Raw genomic sequence first — 25,435 nt, forward strand, 5'->3', positions numbered from 1 at the left:
TGTGCATAAGAAGCTATTTTAATCTTACCTCTCCTCGATTCACTCAGAAGTTACTGTAATAACATTATAGCATTATGTCCATCTAGAGAAACTACACTTTCCAATGGTGAATTAATAAATAATTAATTATACAAATCTGTTAATTTAGCTTCCGATATTACTTCATACAAACACAGAAACATTCTCTGTAGGCTATGTTTAATAGCTTTCGATTGTTGTTGTCCAAGGCCCCTTATAGACGAAGTCATTTGTTTTTTATATCATTACACCGCCTTAGATGGCGTTGTTATTGTAATTTTGAAACTCATTTATCTCATTAAATAACAGTCCTATCAAAATTTTGCGTGGAATAAAACTTATCGGAAATTATTTTTAAAGAAACGTTTGTTATGTAATATTTTGCATGAAAATTAATACTAAGGGAGATATTTCGATTTATTTAATTCAAGCCCCCATATAACCCCCCCTTTTAAATAAAATATTTTGAATGCCATATAGCCTAAATTCTAAGTTACAACGAACTTAATTTATATTCCAATTTTTATATAAATCGATTCAGCCATTATCACGTGAAAAGGTAACAAACATCCAGACAGGCAGACAGACATACAAAAATTTCAAAAAAGCGATTTTCGGTTTCAGGGCGGTTAATTATATATGTTAGGACCAATTATTTTTGGAAAATCTAAAATTACCAGAAAAATTTCGGCTACAGATGTAGATGTACTTAACTTCGGATTCATTTCGGTTACAATAGCACCTTCATTTCACTCAGATGCTAGATAATCATAGCAGTTGATAAAGCGTCATAAAATAAACCTATTACAAACAGAAATATGTAAATAAAAAGTTAAAGATAATTCAATGGAAACATTTCAAGCGTGCTTGTTATATTTCACCCAGAATATAATTAGGTTTCACTTTTTTTTTAATATAATTTATTTTATTTTCTTTTTACATCATTATTTACACTCTTCTTTTTTCACATAAATGAACATTTGTATCTTTGTATGTTTTTAGTTTTCCATTATTATTAACACATGTTGTATGTTCACTTAGTGTTCATGTCATTGCTTTACATAGTCAATAAATATTTATTCAAATTCTAGAATCATAGAACTTAACACAACATTAATTATTTGTGATATAATAACAACATTCGCTTATCATAAATAATAATATAATATAAAACTTAATTTAACTTGTGATAGGAGTTATATACGTGAATAGTATTATTATATACATAAACAATTAACTGTGGATGCATCCAACGTTTGCTTAAGACTGATTAGGATTTATGTCTTCTGACTTCTGAAAGTGGAGATCTGGGAACAAACCAATGGTATCATGCGCTGGAAAACATACTCTCGAAGTTAGCAACTTCAGTAAAAAAATATATAAATTTGCTCTTCTGTATATTTTAACACACTCTTCTTCATCAATATTGGACTTGTTTGTATATTTATTTTATGCTCGACCATACCGAAATGTAGTAATTATACACCTGGTAGCTGTCCTTTAATGCATGTCATTAAAGTACACCTATTCATTAAAGTTCAGGTTTTCGATTATTCTCGAATATGCAATCGAAAGACAACGAGGGAAACGTCACGGAGGCTGGAAATCCAATACTGTCGCAGAAGGTTATGTTCTGTTACTATAATAATTAGCGTTAATTGTAAATAATATTCAAATAAATTCAATTTGTCATCTCGTTTTTCAATTCTAAATCAATTTCCAGGTTATATAAAAATCAGTTCATGTTATTCTCTGGATTATATCAACGTCAATGACATTATTGTTCCTCGGAAAAAATCAATACTTTCGCGTCTGCGCACATCTCACAATTTACGAGCTATGCACAAGGTCACTTCCGCTCTTCATACAGATGCGAATAAAATGAATATTTCTGAATAATTTCAAGTTTGAAATATGGTCGAGCATAAAAAGTCGTATGAAACTTGCCTGTAATGGTAATTAAGACGCTCGTATGAAAGTTATGAAACTCGCTTGCGCTCGTTTCATAAAAAAACATACTCGCGTCTTAATTACTATCATTATAGGCTGGTTGCATAATGTACTATTAAGGTACATGTATAGTAAAGTGATACCGTTATATTCAAATCTGGCTTTTCAGGTAAAAAGCTGACTCGAATAATTTCAAGGGAAAAATCGATAGTTATATCGTTAGCCATGGCTAGAGTATTGATTATTCATAGTGAAGTTCTAAATTAAGATTCTTCAGAGTGCAATTGGAATTTTTAGTCAATTAACTCATATTTTAGGCACTGATCAGTCTGTTTTGTTCAATTGTCGATTTGCTGACGATAAGACGCACTTTTGTTTCTAAGAAAATTGGTATGAAAAAAAAAAGAGTCGATTATGAGTAATTTCAAAGATGACAGTGATATATTTGAAGACGAGAAACTCCGAAGGCCGTGAAAGAACAGTTCAATAAATGTTCCAACAATGTAAATTCCCGAACTAGTTTTGAGAACGTACTCAACTAGCGCATGCGTCGAAGGATGTTCGATATTAGTTCTGAATTGCTTGTTGGAACAAACCTATAATGTTCAGCGTTTCTAAATTGTTTTTTTTTAGTAAGAACCACTTCATATAATTGCAGGGTATTCGTAAATAACTATAAATTGTTGATCTCTTATGACACAGATTCTCCAAATCAATTCGCATAAACATTCACATCATATAAAGTTGCTCACTTTATTAAAATCGATCATTTTAAATTAAATAGCTACAATACAATATTTAAATAAATTAATATTTTACTACAATAGCTTTGCAATCGATCTATTAAACTCCATCTCCGGGATGACTTGCAGTCCTCGGAACAAAGATTATAAGGCATAAAGTTAGCCGACAATATTCTTTCCAAGTCCTAATTGAAGCGGTGAGATCAATAACCATTCAAGTCCATTTACACAAGTTTCGAGAAAAATGCAAAAAACTTTTCTTTTTTTTCTTACCTAATTATTATTTCTTTCACGTATTAATATTTCTGGTTGTTTTAGAGATCAAGACAAAGTAGTACAGCAACTTTTAAAGTCGTAACACTTGTGGAAATATCCAAAATTTAATTTCAAATTTGCAAAAAATGACTTGAATGGTTATTGTTCTCACCGCTTCAATTGTCTTAAAAAAATACAAATTTCATATCTTATATCAGCGATGTATTCAGACATTTTCCTCATCGAGAATATATGAGTCCATTAGAGGGAAATTACTGATGTGTTATGAAGTAAAATGATTCTTTTGAAAAATAAAATATGAACTCAAAAGAACAATACTTTCACCAACACTTTTTTTTTTTTAAGTGTGCGTATATTAGCCACTATTATTACACCAGAATTTGTTCTGTTAAAGTGTAAGCTATACGACCATATTTAATATTTTGATACCTGCGGACAAAAATGTTGTAACACTAATTTTTTTTGTAAAAGTAATTTTTCCATGCAGAACGATTATATGCTCTATGGGAAGTGTGTCCATTGAGTTAATATTGGCAAACCTGATACTTTGTTAGTGACATTTCAGTTGTCAATAGTTGTGCGGGAGAAAGATGGTTGTAATTAATCTGTAGCTACGTTCCAGCCTGTCATGCAGGCAGTCCAGGTTCCAGACCCGGTCAACCCTGAATCTATAGTGACACTTATGAGGGCAAGGGATTTGGAGTAACTTACTATAAAATAATGGTGAAATATTGGCTATCTTTGGGGAACTGTTGACGGGGAGGGGACTTCATTTTTCAATGCAATAGAGCACTGCCCCGCTGAAACCGGAGTATTAGAAATTACCTGGACGAAACACTTCCACAGTGCTGGGTAGGCAGTGCAACAGACAACTGCGCACTCGCATAGTGGCCACCAAGAAGCCCCGATCTCACATTGTGCAATTTTTTTCTTTGGGGATTTCTGGAAGATATGGATTGTGTTTAGATGAGTTTAAACGACGCATCACGAGAACTGTGGGAAGTGTCAATACCGGTACGTTACATGGGGTTTGGGATGAACTCGACTATCGCTGTAAATGTTATGTTTTATTTAACGACGCTCGCAACTGCCGAGGTTATATCAGCGTCGCCGGATGTGCCGGAATTTTGTCCCGCAGGAGTTCTTTTACATGCCAGTAAATCTACTGACATGAGCCTGCGCATTTAAGCACACTTAAATGCCATCGACCTGGCCCGGGACCGAACCCGCAACCTTGGGCATAGAAGGCCAGCGCTATACCAACTCGCCAACCAGGTCGACACTATCGCTTTGATATGTGCTGTGAGACAAAAGGAACACCTATTGAATATATGTGAGTTCTCGAAGTAAACTTAAAGAATTACCTTATAAAACTGTAAACTGATTTCTGATAGCACTAATAGTTTTGTTATGAATGTATGTATATTATATGAGGGCATCTAATAGTTCTGGATTTATAGAAAGCTAAAAGTGTCTATTTATTTTGTATTTCGAACTATAAATGTATTTTAAGGTTTCTTCATTATTTGTAAATTACTTCGTGTTATGTGCGTTCTACATATTGCTGTCATATTTACAACTGGTAACTATTGTAAATTAAATTAAATCAAATCTATATTAAATTGCTGGTGAAACGACAATTTATAATACTGGCAACAATTGAAGATTTACTCGAAAAAAAGGTGTAACATCAGTTAATGAAATATGTAACTTCGGTGGAAAAAGTAATTTTGAAGCATCCAATAACTGAATAAACTTGTATCCTTGATTAATCAAAATATGTTCTGCTAATAAATATTCATTCATTGTGTTCCGCCCAACTGCTGGTATTTCACTGCAAACCCAGCATTCTCCAGTCTTTCCTATTTTCTGCCTTCCTCTTTGTTTCCTCATATGATCCATATATCTTAATGTCGTCTATCATCTGATATCCTCTTCTGCCCTGAACTCTTCTCCCGTTCACCATTCCTTCCAGTGCATCCTTCAGTAGGCAGTTTCTTCTCAACCAGTGACCCAGCCACCCAGCCGTGGGACTGAAAACAGCCGTGGGACTGAAACCGGATGGTCTATGGCGAGTCCTTGGCATCAACACCTTTGATTTGATTACCTGGTTGGGTTTTTCCGAGGTTTCCCCCACCGAAAAGGCAAATGCCGGGTAATATTTTGGCGAATCCTCGGACCTCATTTCATCTCACTACATCTCGCCAAAATGTAAAAAAATTATACAACATTGTAAAAATTGTAGAAAATTACTAAATTGTAAAACTATAAAAATTTGTAAAAATTGTAATTGTAATATTGTAAAATGTTGACATGTTCCACATCTTAAAGCTTCATTGCTCATGTAAGATCTATGGAATAAAATAAATGAATGAATGAATGAATGAATTCTTTTTCTTCTTCCTGATCAGTTTGACCGTCATTCTTTCTTAATCCACTCTTTCCAACACAGCTTCGTTTCTTACTCTGTTTGTCCATTTCACACTTTCCATCCTTCTCCATATCCACACTAATAAATATAGGCCTAACGAAATATGCTCCTGAAATCATTTTCCTTTATCCTGCAACATGTATTATAGATTTGATGTTGGTTACACCCTTATTCGGGGAAGATCTTCAACCCGGAAAAAGGATGTAATATGAAATTCATGTTGAATCTTTCGTACACTATTAATATGAAATTCTTAACATATGTTATGTATGCGGGAAAAGTAATTTTAAAGCATTTGTTTATAGCAATAAATTATTGCGTTCGATGGCTGAATAAACTTGCATCTTTGTTTAGTCAGATAGTTGTGATAGTAAATATAGACTTAATGAAATATGCCCCTGAAATTATTTTCCTTTCTCCTGAAACTTGAATTACAGTTTTGTTGGTTACACCCTTATTCAGGGGAGATCTTCAATTGTTAACCACTGCTATAGAGCGAGGTTCTCATATGTCAATATAAAATAATACTGTATACGATATAAATAAGTTTAACAACAATCGGTAATCAATGGAGTAGGGAAATTTAATTTAAATTGCAAGTTTGTCAAGAAGTGGTAATATTAACAACAATTAATAACCAATGCAAAATAGCAATTTAAATTAAGTTGCAGTTATAACAAGTTGTAGTATTGATTACAATTGGCAACCAATGTAAGACAACAATTTAAATTGCACATGAACAACAAGTTGCCACAAACAGATCTAAATATTGATTACAATTGATAACCAATGTAAGACAACAATTTAAATTGCACATGAACAACAAGTTGCCACAAACATATCTAAATATTGATTACAATTGGTAAGACAACAATTTAAATTGCACATGAACAACAAGTTGCCACTAACAGATCTAAATATTGATTACAATTGGTAACCAATGTAAGACAACAATTTAAATTGCACATGAACAACAAGTTGCCACAAACATATCTAAATATTGATTACAATTGGTAAGACAACAATTTAAATTGCACATGAACAACAAGTTGCCACTAACAGATCTAAATATTGATTACAATTGGTAACCAATGTAAGACAACAATTTAAATTGCACATGAACAACAAGTTGCCACAAACATATCTAAATATTGATTACAATTGGTAAGACAACAATTTAAATTGCACATGAACAACAAGTTGCCACTAACAGATCTAAATATTGATTACAATTGGTAACCAATGTAAGACAACAATTTAAATTACACATGAACAACAAGTTGCCACTAACAGATCTAAATATTGATTACAATTGGTAACCAATGTAAGACAACAATTTAAATTACACATGAACAACAAGTTGTCACAAACAGATCTAAATATTGATTACAATTGGTAACCAATATAAGACAACAATTTAAATTGCACATGAACAACAAGTTGCCACAAACAGATCTAAATACTCTTTCCACTAGCCTCGATACTGCATCCTGAGCCGGACAGCTTGTCAAAGGTCTTTCCCTCGACTTTTCCGTTATCATGCGGCTGTTAAGGCACTGTTACTTGACCATGTTCTCTCGAATCCAGTCTGTGTACTCTGTAACCCGGGTGTAAACCCCGGGGTATCCAGGTTCCCCACATTTGTTGCCAAAGGACACGATACCAATCTGTATCCAATGGGCATCAGCCTTCAGCATTAGTGGACCGCCAGAGTCCCCCTGAAAATATTAGTACAAAAGAAATGTAAAAAGAAACAGAACATTACAAGACAACATTAAAATTCCAGCTTACGGAAAACAACTCACGAGACAGGTCGTGACCTGGAGTAATAACTAATTTTGCAAAACTAGCAGTACAGATAACGAGCATGAGGTACCAGTAGCAGCTGGATATCCTGAATATTATCAAGGTTATCATTATCATCGCCACTATCATAATCATCACCACTATCATAATCATCATCACCATAATAATCACAGCCGTCGGCATAGCTCAGGTGGTAGCACACTTGCCGGCTGATCTGGAACTGCGTTAGGGCGTACGTTCGATTCCTGCTTGGACTGATTGCCTGGTTGGGTTTTTTCCGAGATTTTCCCCAAAATTAAGGCGAATGTTAGGTAATCTATGGCGAATTCTGAGCCTCATCTCACCAAATACAATCTCGCTATCACCAATTCCATCGATGCTAAATAAACTAATAGTTGATACAGTGTCGTTAAATAACTAACTAAAGTAATAATAATAGTAACAATAATAATAATAATAATAATAATAATAATAATAATAATAAAGTAAAGTAAGTAAGTAAAAAAGTAAATCCATGGCACTACAGCCCTGAAGGGCTAAGTCCGACCAGCCGGCTGCTGGCCTCACATTCACATGCCGAGGTGGACGATCATCCAACCAGAATGGAGGTATTGTGTGGTTAGCATGATGATCCCCCCAGCCATTACAGATGGTTTGCTGAACCGGATTTTCGCTACTTATCGTAGCTTCCCAAGTGCATCACGATGCTGGGTGGGCACCGGTCCCATACACTGGCCGAAATTTCTTGAGAAAATTTATTCCCATATGAGGACTCGAACCAGCGCGCATTCCGTAACGCGAATCCTAGGCAGCATGCCTTAGACCGCGATGCCACAGCGCGGGACAATAATAATAATAATAATAATAATAATAATAATAATAATAATAATAATAATAACTATTAGGCCTACTGTTTTTATTTGGGGAACAGTATGGAATAAAATTAACATCATAATTATGACTCTGACTGCTACAGTTTGAATAGCTTATTATGGTTGGGGAACACTTGTTCCAAACTTTTTTTCTTCAAACCTCTTCTTCCAATTGACATAAACTCCATAGAACCTTTTTTCCAAACCTCTATTAACAATTAAAAGTATTTCCATACCAATATTTTTTACAATTTCCAGAAGTACCACTGTTTCAATCATCATCATCATCATCATCATCATCATCATCATCATCATCATCATCATCATCTTCTTCTTCTTCTTCTTCTTCTTCATCATCAAGCTGACGCGCCCTTTTTAAACCCCACTAACTAACTAATCTTCTTCTTCATCATCATCATGATGAAAATATAGAGAGCGATATGAACGTAAATTAGGGTTATTAGTAGGCCTGAGCAATATATGCCGTTATACTACCAGTGCGCTTCGTGCACCTCTAACTTTGAGTACGTCTCAGAGTTGGGGAGAGTTAACGCAGTGTCTTTCATTCGTTTGAACTCATGCTTATCATCACGGTAAGTTAGTCCTCAGCATTTGAGTGGTTGAACGCCACTCCTTTGACTTCGAAACACAGCTATCTGCTAAAGAAAAATTTAAAGGCATCACTTTCTTTGTTAAAGAAAAATTGCACTATTTTAAAGACAAATTTTATTTTCTGTCTGTGGAAAATACACTTAATATAACACTGATAAGTATCAGCCTTCTTATTTCACTATGTTAAAATGATGGTGCATTACGTTTTTGTTTTACATAATTTTTCATTTCATATATTGTTGCAGTGAATAACAAACCACATTTCCAAATTTTCAAAGGAGAATGATTCCTTTTTGCTAGAAAACACAGCCTTATATCTAGAGAAACTTCGTTCCATTTCTGCAGAAACAATGGGGGAATATTTGAAATATTTTACATAAGCATTATTTATCTCAAAATCTGTATCATTATTACAAATTTCCTCATTTGAAATTAAGTCACAAATTTCGTTCTCGGCAACTTGCTATTAGCACAGTCCAGTATATACAGTCGCGAAGCTCAATACGTAGTAAATATGCAAACATTAGATAGTTGCTCACCACTAGGATCGTTAATATCGCCTCATTACAGGCAATGCAAAATAGTACCGTCACAGTCTATTGTTTCTAGCACCCTCAAAACTCAAGCTTCGTGACTGTATATAGTAGACTGTGCTATTATTCTTCTATACAAGACTTTGAATGTTACCTGTTACGAATAGCAGTATTCGGTCGTAATGTAACCGATCAACTGAAGTTCACTGCTGAACGAAACACACTGAAATCCCCCACCCCAACACAATTACGTACTGGTACCTAAAGTCAGAGGCACATGAAGCACAATGTAACGGCATACAATTCTTAGCCCTAGTCATTAGCTTATTACTATTGCTGTAACTATTATTTAAGTAGCGAATTTTTATCATTATTGTCGTTATACTACTGGGTTCAAAAAGTTCCCGGAATTTTACTACCATTTTTCGTATTAATATATAACAAGGGATATTATACATTTGTTTTGTTGGTAACATTCATGATGTCATTTCCCTAAAGTTTATTGATAATGGCGATTGTTGGTTTTGAGTTGTAGGTAATTGTTTATCATAGTGTTTTGTTTGTTCGTCGCATTTTGTAATTATGTCCACAGAGCAACGTGCAAACATCAAGTTCTGTGTTTTGTTACACAAAACTCCTGCAGAGAATTAAGATTGTTGGAAGAAGCATATGGCGAAGCAGCAATGAAAAAAACTCAAGTGTATGCCTGGCATAAACGCTTTTCTGGTGGCCGCGATAGCATCAAAGTGACGTACAGTACGCAGCGGCCGACCAACAACTGCAACAAATGAAGAAATCGCTCAGCGTGTGCATAATGTTGTGAGGGACGACCGACGTAAAACCATAAAAGAGATAGCAGCAGAGGTCGGAATATCAGTCGGAAGTGTACACAATGTTCTTCACAAGCATCTCAACGTGCATTACGTGTCTCAGAAGTTAGTTCCGAAAATGTTGTCGGCAGAACAGAAAGAAACAAGAATGACTCTTGCTGGGGATATGATCAGTATGGCTGATGAAGATGGTGATTTCTTAAACAAAATTATTGCTGGTGATGAAACTTTGTGCTATTTGTACGACCCAGTCCCTAAACGACAGTCGTCTGAGTGGAAATCGAAAAATCTCCTCGGAAGCAAAAATTTCCTAGGGACACTTCCAAAGGCAAAGTTATGTTGGAAGTTTTCTTCGACTCTCAGGGTCTCATCCACCATGTGTTCATTCCAGAAAGTCGTACTGTAACGAAAGAATTGTACGTAGAAATCCTCCGTCGCCTCCGGGACGCAGTGAGAAGGAAACGTCCAGAAAAGTGGGTAGAAAACAACTGGTTCCTCATGCATGACAATGCACCTGCTCATCGCGCAATTATTGTAAAGAATTTTCCAGCCAGGCACAACATAACTGCTTTGGATCACCCACCATACTCTCCTGATCTCTCACCACCTGATTACTTTCTGTTTCCCCGTCTGAAAAGTCATCTGAAAGGATGGAGATTCAATGCTGAAGAGGTTATCGCAAACGCGACGAGAGCACTAAGAAGGGTTTCACAAAATGGTTTCCAGGCCCGCTTCCAGGAACTCTACACACGTTGGCAAAAGTGTGTTGTTGCGGAAGGCAACTATTTTGAAGGGAATGCTGTAGAATAATGTTTAAGGTACGTTGTTTATATGATACTAGCAAATTCCGGGAACTTTTTGAACCTAGTATGTATTATTATTTTATTACATATCTTTGGTGCGCCTTTATAACATATTCGGTGGTTTAGTAACTGTTATGATTGTCTTTATTTAAAGTTCTCGATTCAAACCTATTCAAGGACGATATAACACTGTTACTTCCTCCATAAATTTTTCGTTAGAAGGAAAATAAACCCGAGGGTTACGTTCGCTGGTAATATTTGTTGGAAATTTCTAGCTCGCCCTGTTACCACAAGTCGAGATGACTGGCATGGTACACACCTGACAGGCGTCCTTGCCTCCTTCGGGGTAGCCGGCGCAGATGAAGTTGGACGTTATGGGCTGGAAGTAGGTTTGATCGCAGTCGTCGTTGCGCCACACCGGCAACTGCGCCTGGCGCTGCACCGTGCTCTCCTTGCCACCTGTAAATAATATATTATACAGCTTTTCGAGAAAAGAGGGTGACACGGATGCTTTCAAACACCCTGTATATGTATTGTAATGTGCTGAAGTCTGATCTAGTCCTAAGGAATAACTCTTGGTAATAAGTAGAGCACGGATTTTATGTAATTACATATTCTGTTCCTATACAGGATGTGCCAAAAGTCTCCATACATACAGAATGTCAGTTTCAAATAGAAATGTCACATAATGTGCTGAATGTGGCTAACCCACTTTCCAGATCTCACACCTCTTGATTTTTACCTCTAGGGTTACTTTAAGTCGCAGATCTACTAGCAGAAAATCCGGAACTTACACCATTTGCAGGCATGTATCATCGACGTCTGTCATCATGTGATGCTGGACACGTTGTAGAATGGGTGTCGGAACTGGTTGGATCACATTTATCTATGTCTGACTGTCGAAGGCTGCTACATTATGTGACATTCGTCTTTTCAACTAACATTTCCTATGTAGCTACATATTATGCCAATTTTAGCTAGTTACATATTTTACAAATTTTAGCTATATATTTTGTCAATTTTAGCTACATATTTCGCCAATTTTAGCTACATATTTTGTTAATTTTAGCTACATATTTTGTCAATTTTAGCTACATATTTCGCCAATTTTAGCTACATATTTTGTCAATTTTAGCTACATATTTCGCCAATTTTAACTACATATTTTGTCAATTTTAGCTACAGATTTTGCCAATTTTAGCTAGCTACATATTTTACAAATTTTAGCTACATATTTCGCCAATTTTAGCTACATATTTTGTCAATTTTAGCTACATATTTCGCCAATTTTAGTTACAGATTTTGCCAATTTTAGCTAGCTACATATTTTACAAATTTTAGCTACATATTTTGTCAATTTCAGCTACAAATTTCGCCAATTTTAGCTACATATTTCGCCAATTTTAGCTACATATTTCGCCAATTTTAGCTACATATTTTGCCAATTTTAGCTACATATTTTGTCAATTTCAGCTACATATTTTGCCAATTTTAGCTACATATTTCTTACTCTCATATTACATCAAATTCGAGCTCTAGTAATAAGGGACTTAAACAAGTTTGAGTGTGAGACTGCAGAAGGTGAACACACCGTAATACGTGGTGCCCCAGCCTACGACCGTCGGTTTCTGGCCGACGAAGGAATCGTGCCGGTACTTGGCGGGTGGCAGGCACAGCGGAATCACGTAGCGGGACTTCCTGGCCGCCCGTTCGAGCACCAGCAGGGCGATGTCGTTGTAGAAGCCGACTCTGCTGAACCTCGGGTGGGCTCGCACCTCAACCACCTGATAGGTCTGAGGGGAGGACGGCTCGTCGTCCCTCTTGAGGTCCACGTCCCCGAGACGAACCGTGAACTGCCGGGGGCTAAACCTGCGAACAGTAAATTGCGTGTTTTGATTCCCAATAAAGATCGATTAAATTTTTATTAAACTATAATTTAACATTAACTTACTTACTTACTGGCTTTTAAGGAACCCGGAGGTTCATTGCCGCCCTCACATAAGCCTGCCATCGGTCCCTATCCTGAGCAAGATTAATCCAGTCTCTATCATCATATCCCACCTCCCACAAATCCATTTTAATATTATCTTCCCATCTACGTCTCGGCCTCCCTAAAGGTCTTTTTCCCTCCGGCCTCCCAACTAACACTCTATATGCATTTCTGGATTCGCCCATACGTGCTACATGCCCTGCCCATCTCAAACGTCTGGATTTAATGTTCCTAATTATGTCAGGTGAAAAATACAAAGCGTGCAGTTCTGTGTTGTGTAACTTTCTCCATTCTCCTGTAACTTCATCCCTCTTAGCCCCCTTAATCTCTGTTCCTCTCTCAAAGTGAGAGTCCAAGTTTCACAACCATAAAGAACAACCGGTAATATAACTGTTTTATAAATTTTAATTTACAGATTTTTCGACAGCAGACTGGATGATAAAAGTTTCTCAACCGAATAATAACAGGCATTTCCCATATTTATTCTATGTTTAATTTCCTCCCGAGTATCATTTATATTTGTTACTGTTGCTCCCAAATATTTGAATTTCTCCACCTCTTCAAAAGATAAATATCCAATTTTTATATTTCCATTTCGTAGAATATTCTCGTCACGAGACATAATCATATACTTTGTGTTTTCGGGATTTACTCCCAAACCTATCCCTTTACTTGCTTCCAGTAAAATTCCCGTGTTTTCCCTAATCGTTTGTGGATTTTTCTCCTAACATATTCACGTCATACGCATAGACAAGCAGCTGATGTAACCCGTTCAATTCCAAACCCTCTCTGTTATCCTGGACTTTCCTAATGGCATATTCTAGAGCAAAGTTAAAAAGTAAAGGTGATAGTGCATCTCCTTGCTTTAGCCCACAGTGAATTGGAAACGTATCTGACAGAAACTGACCTATACGAACTCTGCTGTACGTTTCACTGAGACACATTTTAATTAATCGAACTAGTTATAATTTAACATATTGTACATAATTTAGGAAAGTCCAGGGAAACAAAGAGGGTTTGGAATTGGACAGGTTACATCAGTTGCTTCTTTATGTTAGGACAAAATCCACAACCGATTAGGAAAAATGTTATTAATGACATTTTTTTCGGAACTTAATTCCAAACCTAAGTATATCATTATGTCTCGTGACCACAACACTGTACTTAATGGAAATATAAAAACTGGAAATTTATCCTTTAAAGGGCTGGAGAAATTCAAATATCTTAAGGCAACAGTAATAAATATAAATGACACTCGAGAGGAAATTAAACGCAGAATAAATATGGGAAATGTCTGTTACTATTCGGTTGAGAAGCTTTTGTGATCTAGTCTGCTTAAAAAAAAAAAAAACTGAAAGTTAGAGTTTATAAAACAGTTATATTACCGGTTGTTTTGTATGGTTATGAAACTGGGACTCTCACTTTGAGAGAAGAACAGAGGTTAAGAGTATTAGTTTGAGATCTGAGGGAAAAAGACCTTTGGGGAGGCCAAAACGTAGATGGCAGGATATTAAAATGGATTTGAGGGAGGTGGGATATGATGGTAGAGACTGGATTAATCTTGCTCAGGATAGGGACCGATGGCGGGCTTATGTGAGGGCGGCAATGAACCTCCGCCATTTGTAAGCAAGTAAGGAAGTACCCGTAAAGTTTAATTTTAGAATGTACCTGCATACTGTAAGTATTTAATGTAAATGCAATACGCCTTGCTTAAATGGCAACATCTCCGACACATCAGTGCTGCGAGTTGCGAACTCAGTAGGCGGTATTATGGCAAAATTCCCGAGCACTAGAAGCGAGTCAACTAACAATCTTGACTGATGTATGTATATTTGTGCCAAAATTACTGCACATTGTAACATTCAATAACTATATTAATATAACATAATATAATATAATATAATAATAATAATAATAATAATAATAATAATAATAATAGGGAGGCCGAGACGTAGATGGGAGGATAATATTAAAATGGATTTGAGGGAGGTGGGGTATGATGATAGAGACTGGATTAATCTTGCACAGGATAGGGACCGCTGGCGGGCTTATGTGAGGGCAGCAATGAACCTTCGGGTTCCTTAAAAGCCATTTGTAAGTAAGTAAGTAAGTAATAATAATAATAATAATAATAATAATAATAATAATAATAATAATAATAATAATAATAATGGCTTTATTTAACCTGGCAGAGTTAAGGCCGTAAGGCCTTCTCTTACACTCAACCAGGATTAAAACTTGCTTACATAGTTGGACACATAACTCGATCGGAATTAAGTAATTACAAACTGATACGATTCAAGTACATAATGAGATCAAAAGAGATAGTTACAAAATATTTACCTCATAAAACAAAAAATAAACATAGTGGAATACACATTAATGTTGTTAGAATCAAATACAAATCACCAAAAATAGAGGTCGATAATTCAATAAAATCTGTACGCAGTAAAAATAAAAATAAACACATTGGAATACATATTAGTATTATATTACAAGTAAGTAGGATTCACATAATTAAACCAGAAACCGACAATTTAATAAAATGTATACAATAAAAATAGATTAATAATGATAATAATAATAAACACAGTGGGATGCATATTGGTGTTAAGTGATAAATAAGGACGATTACACAATAAAAATAAGAAACAAAAATTAAAAATACAGTAGAATGTAAGATATAGGCCTATAAAAATGCGTCCAATAGTTTGGGATGAGATGCTGGGCATAGAAACAGAACAATGTCTTTTTCTATATCATGGATAATGGAAACTCACCGTAACATTTTCTCTTCTTAACTCGTACAATAAGAAAGTCATGAAGGAATAATATATGCAGTATAACTTGCCTATAACGCCATTCGAAGTCTGCAATTTTGTTCTCCCTCCTTATTCTTGCCCAATATTCGTACACACTTTCAGAATAATTATGTTCTGTGCCCATAATTTGCCACAAAATTTTGCAGGTATAGTGTCTATGTTTACTATATTAAGTAGAATTGAGAATGGGGAACTTATCTGGATAGACAAATAATTTTCATGAATTTAAATACTATTATAGTCACAATCATGCCATGGTATGAAAGAAAAATTTCACAGGTTCAATTCCCGCTCGAGGTTGTGAAATTTTTCTCTCATACCATAGCATGATGGTATTTAAATTCATTAATATATCACATCAACGGACGTATATACGTCACCAAACATCGTAAGATGAAAATAATTGTCTTCTCAAGAACTTGTGTGTGTGTTGAAATCATAAAATAGTCTGTTTCTTGGTAAAAGTGAAGTCTGGAAATAACGTTATATATGAAGTAGATGCGTTTTTGTTTGTCATTAAAAGAAAAAAAAAAAGAAAGAAAAACAAGTGCCATATGAGGTTAACTGACACTATAGACGAGGTGTCATAGAAACAGATGCCATTACAAAAAACTTCAATAATTATATTTTACTGCATAAATGAAATAATATAAATACTATCAAGGTTTACTCACGGCCTTTGCCTGGAGTCACGGGTGCAATGCGCTGCGGTGAGAATATGCCTGGGGCCAACCAGAGAGCCTCCACACCAGAACTCCGTGCGCCGAGCGCCATGCAGGAAGATGGCGGCCATCCATGGCCACCTGCCTGGCAGGGACTCTTCACCGCCTACTACACGAAAACCTGGTACTTCAGGCTGGCCACATTCTGCATACACAAACAGATTCGTCAGCCAATAAAACTTACTGGATTGCTCTTAGTTTCAAATACACACATAAAAAATGTTAGGCACCACTAAAACTTTGCTCATAAAGGAACCTTAAATAGTTTTGAGACTTGATTTTAATTTTTTCACATGTTTTTTATTTTATTTTCTTTTTCAAAACAGCAACTGTTCTTCCACTATACTTCTCCATTTTAACAAACATCTCATAAAAATTTATTTCCCACTCTTCCAGTCCCAGACTTTCGATCTCATTGATGTAAAATATTAAAAGAAATCCGGCATAGAGAAGAAATACTGGGTGTTCATTTCAAAGTGTGTCATGACGTCACTGTTGATGAGTCAGCGATTTGAAGCGAGTTTCAGCTTTTGTGTCAGAGAAGTTGCCTATTAATCAAGGCGTTCAATCTGAACTTGAGAACGTGTACGGTATAACTTGAACGTCGTAGCAACAGATGGCGGTCTGTACGGTCTGTGTGCTACCATAACCTCTTTCGAACTGTGTTTTGCGCGGCCAAGTCGTACGCAGGGTATTTGTTATCATCGGCAACATTCCAAAACACAAATCAAATGCTCCGTGTCCATGTTGACCGTCGAAATTAATGTCAACAAATGCGTAAGTAATCGTCTTAACCCTCTCCACATATCCCGACAGTAAGAAAAAACTCACCTCAGTACATGTTTCGAAACAGTTCACATTCCTGCCACTACCGGCGTTACCGTACGTATCGGTAAGTACTCTTCTGAATAAACACCGTACTTGCTAGGCAACTTCTCTGGCACATAAGTAATACGCCTCTGCGGAAGTGTAGGAAGATTGAATTCTCTAGGCTCATCGACTAGCCACATGACGGCATACAGCGAGTCATGACACACTTTGAAGTGAAAACTCAGTAAGTTACTGATCTTGTTAGAGCCAATAATACAAGGTGTTAAAAAAAAAGTATCCAATATTTTAGGAGGTGATAGTATGCATCAAAACAAGAAAATAATGTCTAATAAACATGGGTCCTACAACACATACTTTCTGAGATCTGAACACTTGTTCATAGGAGGTGCTCAGTGTGACGTCCATTCATGGCAATGCATTCCTCTGCCCTACAATACAACAGACTACCAGATAATCATACCGTAGTTGATGGAATAATGATACGTCGCAAGGAATACTGAAAACAAAAGTTTCGTTGCGGATATGAGCGGGGTTCGGCAGAGATGGTGTTGTGAATTTTCGTAATCAGCATGTGTGGGCTGATGAAAATCTCCATGCAGTTGAAGAAATAAGACATCAGCACCGATTCTCAATCAACGTATGGGCAGACGTTCTTGGCGATATATTAAGGGCCATACGTGCTACCACAGAGATTAACTGGTATCGTTATCAGGACTTTTTTATTAATGTATTGCCTATCTTACTGGAGTATGTCCCATGTCAGCAAACACTACAGATGTGGTTCATGCATGATGGCACACCAGCACATTTTTTCCGCAATGAGCTTGAACACCTGACGCTGACATTTCAGGACCGCTGGATTGATCGGGGAGGCCCACACCTTGGCCTGCTCGTTCCTCAAATCTAAATCCCCTAGACTTTTGGTTATCAATAACAACCAGGTCAGTCTCAAGGAGTGCGTGATTCCTTACGTCGAAGAGCAGAGGAATGCATTAGACATTATTTTCTTGTTTTCGTGCATACTAGCACCTCCTAAAATATCGGATACTTTTTTAACACCCTGTATAATTACATGACTATGTAATGGGTATCCACCAGTCAGGTTGCTATGGCAGTGTTTTGCCGTCGTCAAAGTCTGCACCGCTCGGATGTTGGTTAAGCGTTCAAGTGTTACACTGAGTGTCAATTGTTCTGGAAAATAAATGAAACGCGTATGTACCAAAATTACGAACATAAACTTCTCGATTGTGATGACAAGCAGATCCGTAGATACCGCGGCTTAACAATGCGACTGTGGCGACACACTTCATGTAGACAATGGCTTTTGTTTCAGCGTCACGGCCGAGTTAGCAGAAGATGTGAGGTTATGTAGGCAGGAGAGCTGTACAAACGCAATGTAACCTTTTCGTATGGTGCGATGACTGAAGAAGAAGTAGATGAAGTTAAGCAAACCCTCGCAAAATGTAGGTTTTTAAGAAAGTGATGAAGGGCACAAATACCCATAGTAGTAATAATAATTTTCCTACACAGAAATTCGCGCATACGGGTTACATCGTGTGAATCCTGAAGGAAAATGAAGACTAAAATGTTAGTGAAAAAATTTCGTTCCAAGAATTTTTAATTTCAGAAAGTAGCAACACTGTACAACATAGAGTATTTTATTATACCCAGGTCGTTGTACCCTGCACTTGGCAGTCGTTGCGTTGGCAGCCCTTCGTATGAAATATATGTATATAAAATATAATATTTAAGTTATATAAATACTTTATTACCATTATTATTATTATTATTATTATTATTATTATTATTATTATTATTATTATTACTATTATTATTACATAATAATTACCCTTCGAATTAATGGAGCAGGATAGCAAATTTCGCATAAGTTAAGTCAGTTCTTGTGAAGTGATCATTGTGGCAACGTCGCACCTCTCGCTACCAACGTTACACCGTAGTAGTCTACTGTAATTTAGTGTTTATGATTGCAACAAACAGTAAAATGACAGAAATGGATAAACAATAATTTATTACGAAGTTATGAAGGAACATATTGCAACACAGAAATAATTCGTATATTACAGAAGGATAATGAAAATATAAATAAAAAATAAAAACCGTAGAAGATGGTTTGTACTATGAACGTTTAGTTTTAAGCAACGCACGAACAATTTGAGCTACGGCCACAGGGTAATCTAACATTCACTTGGAAAATACATTGTTGATACATTGTGTAATTAAAATTCTTCAGACGAAATTTTGTCACAAACATTTTCGTCTTCACTTTCATCTAAAATGCACACTTCCCGTCTTTGGGCATGAATTTTGGGACATTATACTGGATGTTCATTTCAAAGTGTGTCATGACGTCACTGTTGGTGAGTCAGCGATTTGAAGCGAGTTTCAGCTTTTATGTCGGAGAAGTTGCTTGTTAATCAAGGCGTTCAATCTGAACTTGAGAACGTGTACGGTATAACTTGAACGTCGTAGCAACAGATGGAGGTTTGTACGGTCTGTGTGCTACCATAACCTCTTTCGAACTGTGTTTTGCGCGGGCAAGTCGTACCCAGAGTATTTGTTATCATCGGTTGCGTACGGCAACATTCCACAACACAAATCAAAAGCTCCGTGTCCATGTTGACAGTCGAAGTTAATGTCAACAAATACTGTACGTAAGTAATGGTCTTAACCCTCTCCCCATATCCCGACAGTAAGAAAAAAACTCACTTCAGTAGGCTACATGTTTCCAAACAGTTCACATTCCTGCCACTACCGGCGTTACGGTACATATCGGTAAGTACTCTTCTGAATGAACGCCGTACTTGACAGGCAACTTCTCTAGCACATAGGTAATACACCTCTGCGGAAATGTAGGAAGATTGAATTCCCTAGGCTCATCGGCTAGCCACAAGACGGCATACAGCAAGCCATGACACACTTTGAACTGGACAGGCAGTAAATAGCCTACATATGTATATATACATATATATATATATATATATATATATATATATATCTACAGAGTGGGAGGGATATAGTGCAAATATTTTGTAATTTCTTTAAGAAAAATGCAAGTGAACTAACGTCCTATTTGCTTTTCCCCTTGCCCTTATAGTTTTTCCAACAATGTGACATATATTTTACGGTATGATGTTTTATGAATGATAGTACTACTAGGAAACGCCTGTCAGTTTAGACTATACGCACGCCTTTGGATATCATTATTATACTCCAGCATAAACTGTTACGGGTGAAATTTGAACATATTAAAAGTACGAAATAAATCATTAATGTAATCCCATGTGCTATAGGTCCACCAACTTTTTATTACCGGTAATAAATATGTATTTTTGTTTTGGATTCAAAATAATTTAGAGAAGAAATATGATACTAAAATATTTACTATTAAGTGATTCAAGTGACGAAGAACTAAAAAGATGAATATAAAAATCTAATACATTTCCATACCCTAAGTTTTTCTCAATTCTCCGAATGTTTTCGAATCACTCTAACTCAAGTAGGCTGTATTCTTGAAAGAAATAGACCTACGTATTTTAGAACCAAAAACACGGAGTTGCAACTTTTAACAAATGAAAAATAAAATGTTGTGAAGTCGCAAAGTCCAAAGTTTAAAGGTGAAATAGCCCCTGACAATGAGAAAACGGTTTTAGACATAAATAAAGAAATGAAATAAACAAACAAATAAATAAACAAATAAATAATTAGTAATTTAAATAAGTAAATAAATAGATTAATTAATAATTAAGTACGTAAGCAAATAAACAAGTAAATAAATAAAGTAATTAAGTAAATAAATAAGTATTATTTAAATGAACTGAATTTATGGGCTATCATAGCCCTAGCACTGCGACCTGAAAGATCTATTGTGCATCCCCGTCATGTATTGCAGTCGCACAATGGATGAGCTACAGACTCATCACCCTGTGAACGAGCACAGGTTGGATTGATATCTTGTCCCATCCTGTACAGGTTCCTCTTGAGGGCACAGTGTCCTGTAAGGAATCCGACTCTGTTCTTCAGTTGGTTCCCAAGCAAAATTTCAACAACGTGAGTAGGTTCCAAGGTTGTGTGGGAAGGGGATATCAATCGATCATGTAACACAGTGTTCAAATATCAACAACGTGAGTAGGTTCCAAGGTTGTGTGGGAAGGGGATATCAATCGATCGTGTAACACAGTGTTCAAATATCAACAACGTGAGTAGGTTCCAAGGTTGTGTGGGAAGGGGATATCAATCGATCATGTAACACAGTGTTCAAATATCAACAACGTGAGTAGGTTCCAAGGTTGTGTGGGAAGGGGATATCAATCGATCATGTAACACAGTGTTCAAATATCAACAACGTGAGTAGGTTCCAAGGTTGTGTGGGAAGGGGATATCAATCGATCATGTAACACAGTGTTCAAATATCAACAACGTGAGTAGGTTCCAAGGTTGTGTGGGAAGGGGATATTAATCGATCATGTAACACAGTGTTCAAATATCAACAACGTGAGTAGGTTCCAAGGTTGTGTGGGAAGGGGATATCAATCGATCATGTAACACAGTGTTCAAATATCAACAACGTGAGTAGGTTCCAAGGTTGTGTGGGAAGGGGATATCAATCGATCATGTAACACAGTGTTCAAATATCAACAACGTGAGTAGGTTCCAAGGTTGTGTGGGAAGGGGATATCAATCGATCATGCAACCCAGTGTTCAAATATCAACAACGTGAGTAGGTTCCAAGGTTGTGTGGGAAGGGGATATTAATCGATCATGTAACACAGTGTTCAAATATCAACAACTGGAATGAGGTAGTTTTTATTGCCTGTAACGCTACCTATAATCGATCATGACCCGTGGCTCCATCTACGTTAAAATATAAATACCGATCATAAGTTTCAGTGATTAGCAGAGTATTGGCAGTGGAAGTACAGGGCAGCCGTATTGCACATAATGATGGATTTCACTACTATGCTCAATGAAAAGAGGAAAAAACTCTTAGTGGTCAATGATCACAAGTTCGATTTTCAGAAAACCTTATCTGGTGATGTGGAAAGATATACTTGTGTTGAAAGAGGATGTAAGACGTAAATGTTTCGTGAAACTTTCTGATTCAGGTATTATAATGAAATGCAACGTCGAACATAACCACGACACTTGTGATATTGCAACTTTAAATAAAAGTATGAAGTTATTCGACGCAGCGTGTCCGCCAAGCACAAAACATTTTTAACCTACCTACTACCGTGTAGTTGGCAGTCTTAAGTCTGTAAAAAATGGGAAGGGAAATGTTTTCTGGCTTGATCTAGCGCGGGAACAAATTGCAGTACACAGATGAAATCAACCTGGAACCAACTCAGGTATAGCTCTATGTCGAACTGGGAACTAATTCACAGATTTGGGAACCAATTCAAGTACGTCCGAATCCGACTGCCCAGCAGAGCTGTTTCTTGCTTAACTTTAACAGGTCACTTGACCTGCTTTTATTAAAATCTCTTATGAGGGCCTTAGAGTGTCTACAGCCCTCACTTGAATTCCAGTAGTTTTTGTGTTTCTTGAGAGTCCAGTTCCTGATAACCTGCTTTACTGGTCTTAGAGATAGTCCCAGCACAGATTCAGGTCCTATGAATGGGATCTCGGTTCCCTCTTTGGCAGCCTCATCTGCTCTCTCATTATCTCGAATCCCTGCATGTCCTGGCACCCATTTCAGTTGAACTGTGTTATGTTCAGCCAGTATCATGTGGGACTCGCGACATTCTGAGACCAGTTTCGACTTAACCAAGGGGGCTTCAAGTCCTGAAGTGCCGCTTGGCTATCTGAAAGTATAAGAATATGTCTACGACTGTAGCCCTTCTTAATACTTTCCCTAATGCTGGCTAAGATAGCAAAAATCTCAACCTGAGAGACTGTGGCGTATTGACCCAAGCTAAAAGAAAGCTTGATACCATTTCCAAATAATCCAGCACCAGTTCCTGACTTGGTTTTGGAACCATCAGTGCACCAGACTGGACCATTATTGTCCTCAGGTTTAACCTGACTCTCCCATTCACTGCGCTCTGGATATGTGACAATGAATTTATTCTCAAATGAAAATAAGTAGGTAGTAAGTAAATAAATAATTAAATAAATGAAATAAGTACGTAAATAGGTAAGAAAATAAATATATATAAGTAAGTAAGTAATCAAATAAATAAAATAATAAATAGGTATGTAAATAAATAAATAAAATAATACATCTTGATTACACAACTTTTAACACTGTATCACTTCGGAATATGTATGGTAAGACTTTCCTGTGTTAAATTTCAACGTACCTCGTTTACATGTTTCGACCTATTTATGGGTCATCTTCAAAACTGGTCGTTGTTGGTCTTGGCGCCACTTGTTCTGTTTCCTGTGAGGGTGTGTTCCTGTGGTATAGTGTAGAGTCAAAGAGTGTGTGTGTGTTTTGAAGTAGAGTTGTGTGTTGAGAATTTCGTTGAGGTGTGTTTTTGTATGTCTGTATATTTCATATTGTTCTAGTGTGTTTAGTTTCTGGGTTTTTGGTTGGATGTGTAGTATTTCCATGTCTGTGTTGACGTCTCTGTGGGTGTGGTTAGCATTTGTGATGTGTTCTGCATATGTGGAGGTGTTTTGTAATTTTGTTATGGTTGTGATGTGTTCTTTGTAACGTGTTTGAAACGATCTGCCTGTCTGTCCTATGTAGAAGTTGTTGCAGGTGTTACATTTGTTGCCTGTGTGGTTGTATTTGTTTGTTTGTGTTGTTTGTGTGTTGAGTTATTTTGTAGATTATTATTTGTTCTGTATGCGATGTTGTAATTTGATTTCTTGAATGAGGTTGCAATTTTGTGTGCGTTTTTGTTTTCGTATGTTAGTGTGATGTGGAGACACCTCCACATATGCAGAACATATCACAAATGCTAACCACACCCACAGAGACATCAACACAGACATGGAAATACCACACATCCAAGCAAAAACCCAGAAACTAAACACACTAGAACAATATGAAATATACAGACACACAAAAACACACCTCAACGAAATTCTCAACACACAACTCTACTTCAAAACACACACACTCTTTGACTCTACACTATACCACAGGAACACACCCTCACAGGAAACAGAACAAGTGGCGCCAAGACCAACAACGACCAGTTCTGAAGATGACCCATAAATAGGTTGAAATTTGTAAACGAGGTACGTTGAAATTTAACACAGGAAAGTCTTAGCATACATATTCCGAAATAAAATAAGTAAATAAACAAATATACAAGTAAATAAATAAATATCGGCTGGAAAAAGAAATGAGTGACAGAATGGCTGAAAAAGAGAAGGAAGTAAAGAACAGCGTGTAACAAGGAAAATACGAAATAATTATAGAAACCGGTGAAACAAGTAACAGCATATGATAGGCTAAATGAACTCACCTTCGCTGGGCGCCACGGTAGGGCGCTGCGTGGGGCCCACATTGACCACGCTGCTGTCTGGAATCACCACAGAGGGCCTCCTCGTCGTCGTAGTGGTGGTGGGTCGTCGTGTTGTAGTCGTCCTCACCGTTGTCGCTACCGTCGTAACTTCTGGTCTGGGTGTCACATACCTTCAACAAAAAAAAATATATTGAATAAAATATTCAAGTCTATTATCCATTTCTGGGTACATTGCAGCTTATGGGATTATTTCGCTAGAATTTTTTAATTTTTATTTTTGTATACCGTTGTTACTTTTATTACCAAAGGAATCGGAAGTATTTAAAAGTGTAACCCGGTCTTACTAATACGCCTTATATCCTGAAGTTCACCTCCCTAGTCAAAATTATTCGTTACAGGAAGGAACATAGCCCCGTATTTGCAAAATAACGAAGTAGAATTATTCTGTTAAACATCTTGCTGATTTTCGTAAAGTCTCGACAGGTAAAGAAATATACAACAAAGAGACTTTCAGAAGTAACAAGCACTAAGATACGTTCTGTGTTAATGATGAATGAATACTGCATTCATTTTGATGTTATCTGTTCCGGGTTGCTGTAACTCCGCAAACATTTTCATTGTGTTGTCTGCCTTCACATTGTCCTGCCAACTCTGCTTAGCACAGCATCAAGTAATGTAATTATACATAATATCATTGCAAAGAGGACCTGCGACAATTACAATTATCGACTTATCGTCTATGAATAGCCGATGTAGT

At 36.6% G+C, this 25,435-nt stretch overlaps 1 protein-coding gene across 1 annotated transcript in view; it reads right to left on the bottom strand.

The window, feature by feature from the left end:
- Window positions 1–2,083: 2,083 nt before the first annotated feature.
- The window catches only part of LOC138691605 (uncharacterized), a 158,126-nt gene continuing 134,774 nt past the window's right edge, over window positions 2,084–25,435 (bottom strand). Inside the window, exons 4-8 of the mRNA XM_069813742.1 lie at window positions 24,679–24,848; window positions 16,361–16,553; window positions 12,466–12,743; window positions 11,194–11,333; window positions 2,084–7,136 (exon numbers count right to left, since the gene is read on the bottom strand). Coding sequence (XP_069669843.1) covers window positions 6,978–7,136; window positions 11,194–11,333; window positions 12,466–12,743; window positions 16,361–16,553; window positions 24,679–24,848 — 940 coding nt within the window. The 3' untranslated portion in view covers window positions 2,084–6,977. The remainder of the gene's footprint in view (window positions 7,137–11,193; window positions 11,334–12,465; window positions 12,744–16,360; window positions 16,554–24,678; window positions 24,849–25,435) is intronic.

Source organism: Periplaneta americana, chromosome 2 (assembly GCF_040183065.1).
Source record: "Periplaneta americana isolate PAMFEO1 chromosome 2, P.americana_PAMFEO1_priV1, whole genome shotgun sequence".
In the NCBI taxonomy this organism is placed as follows: Eukaryota; Metazoa; Arthropoda; class Insecta; order Blattodea; family Blattidae; genus Periplaneta; species Periplaneta americana.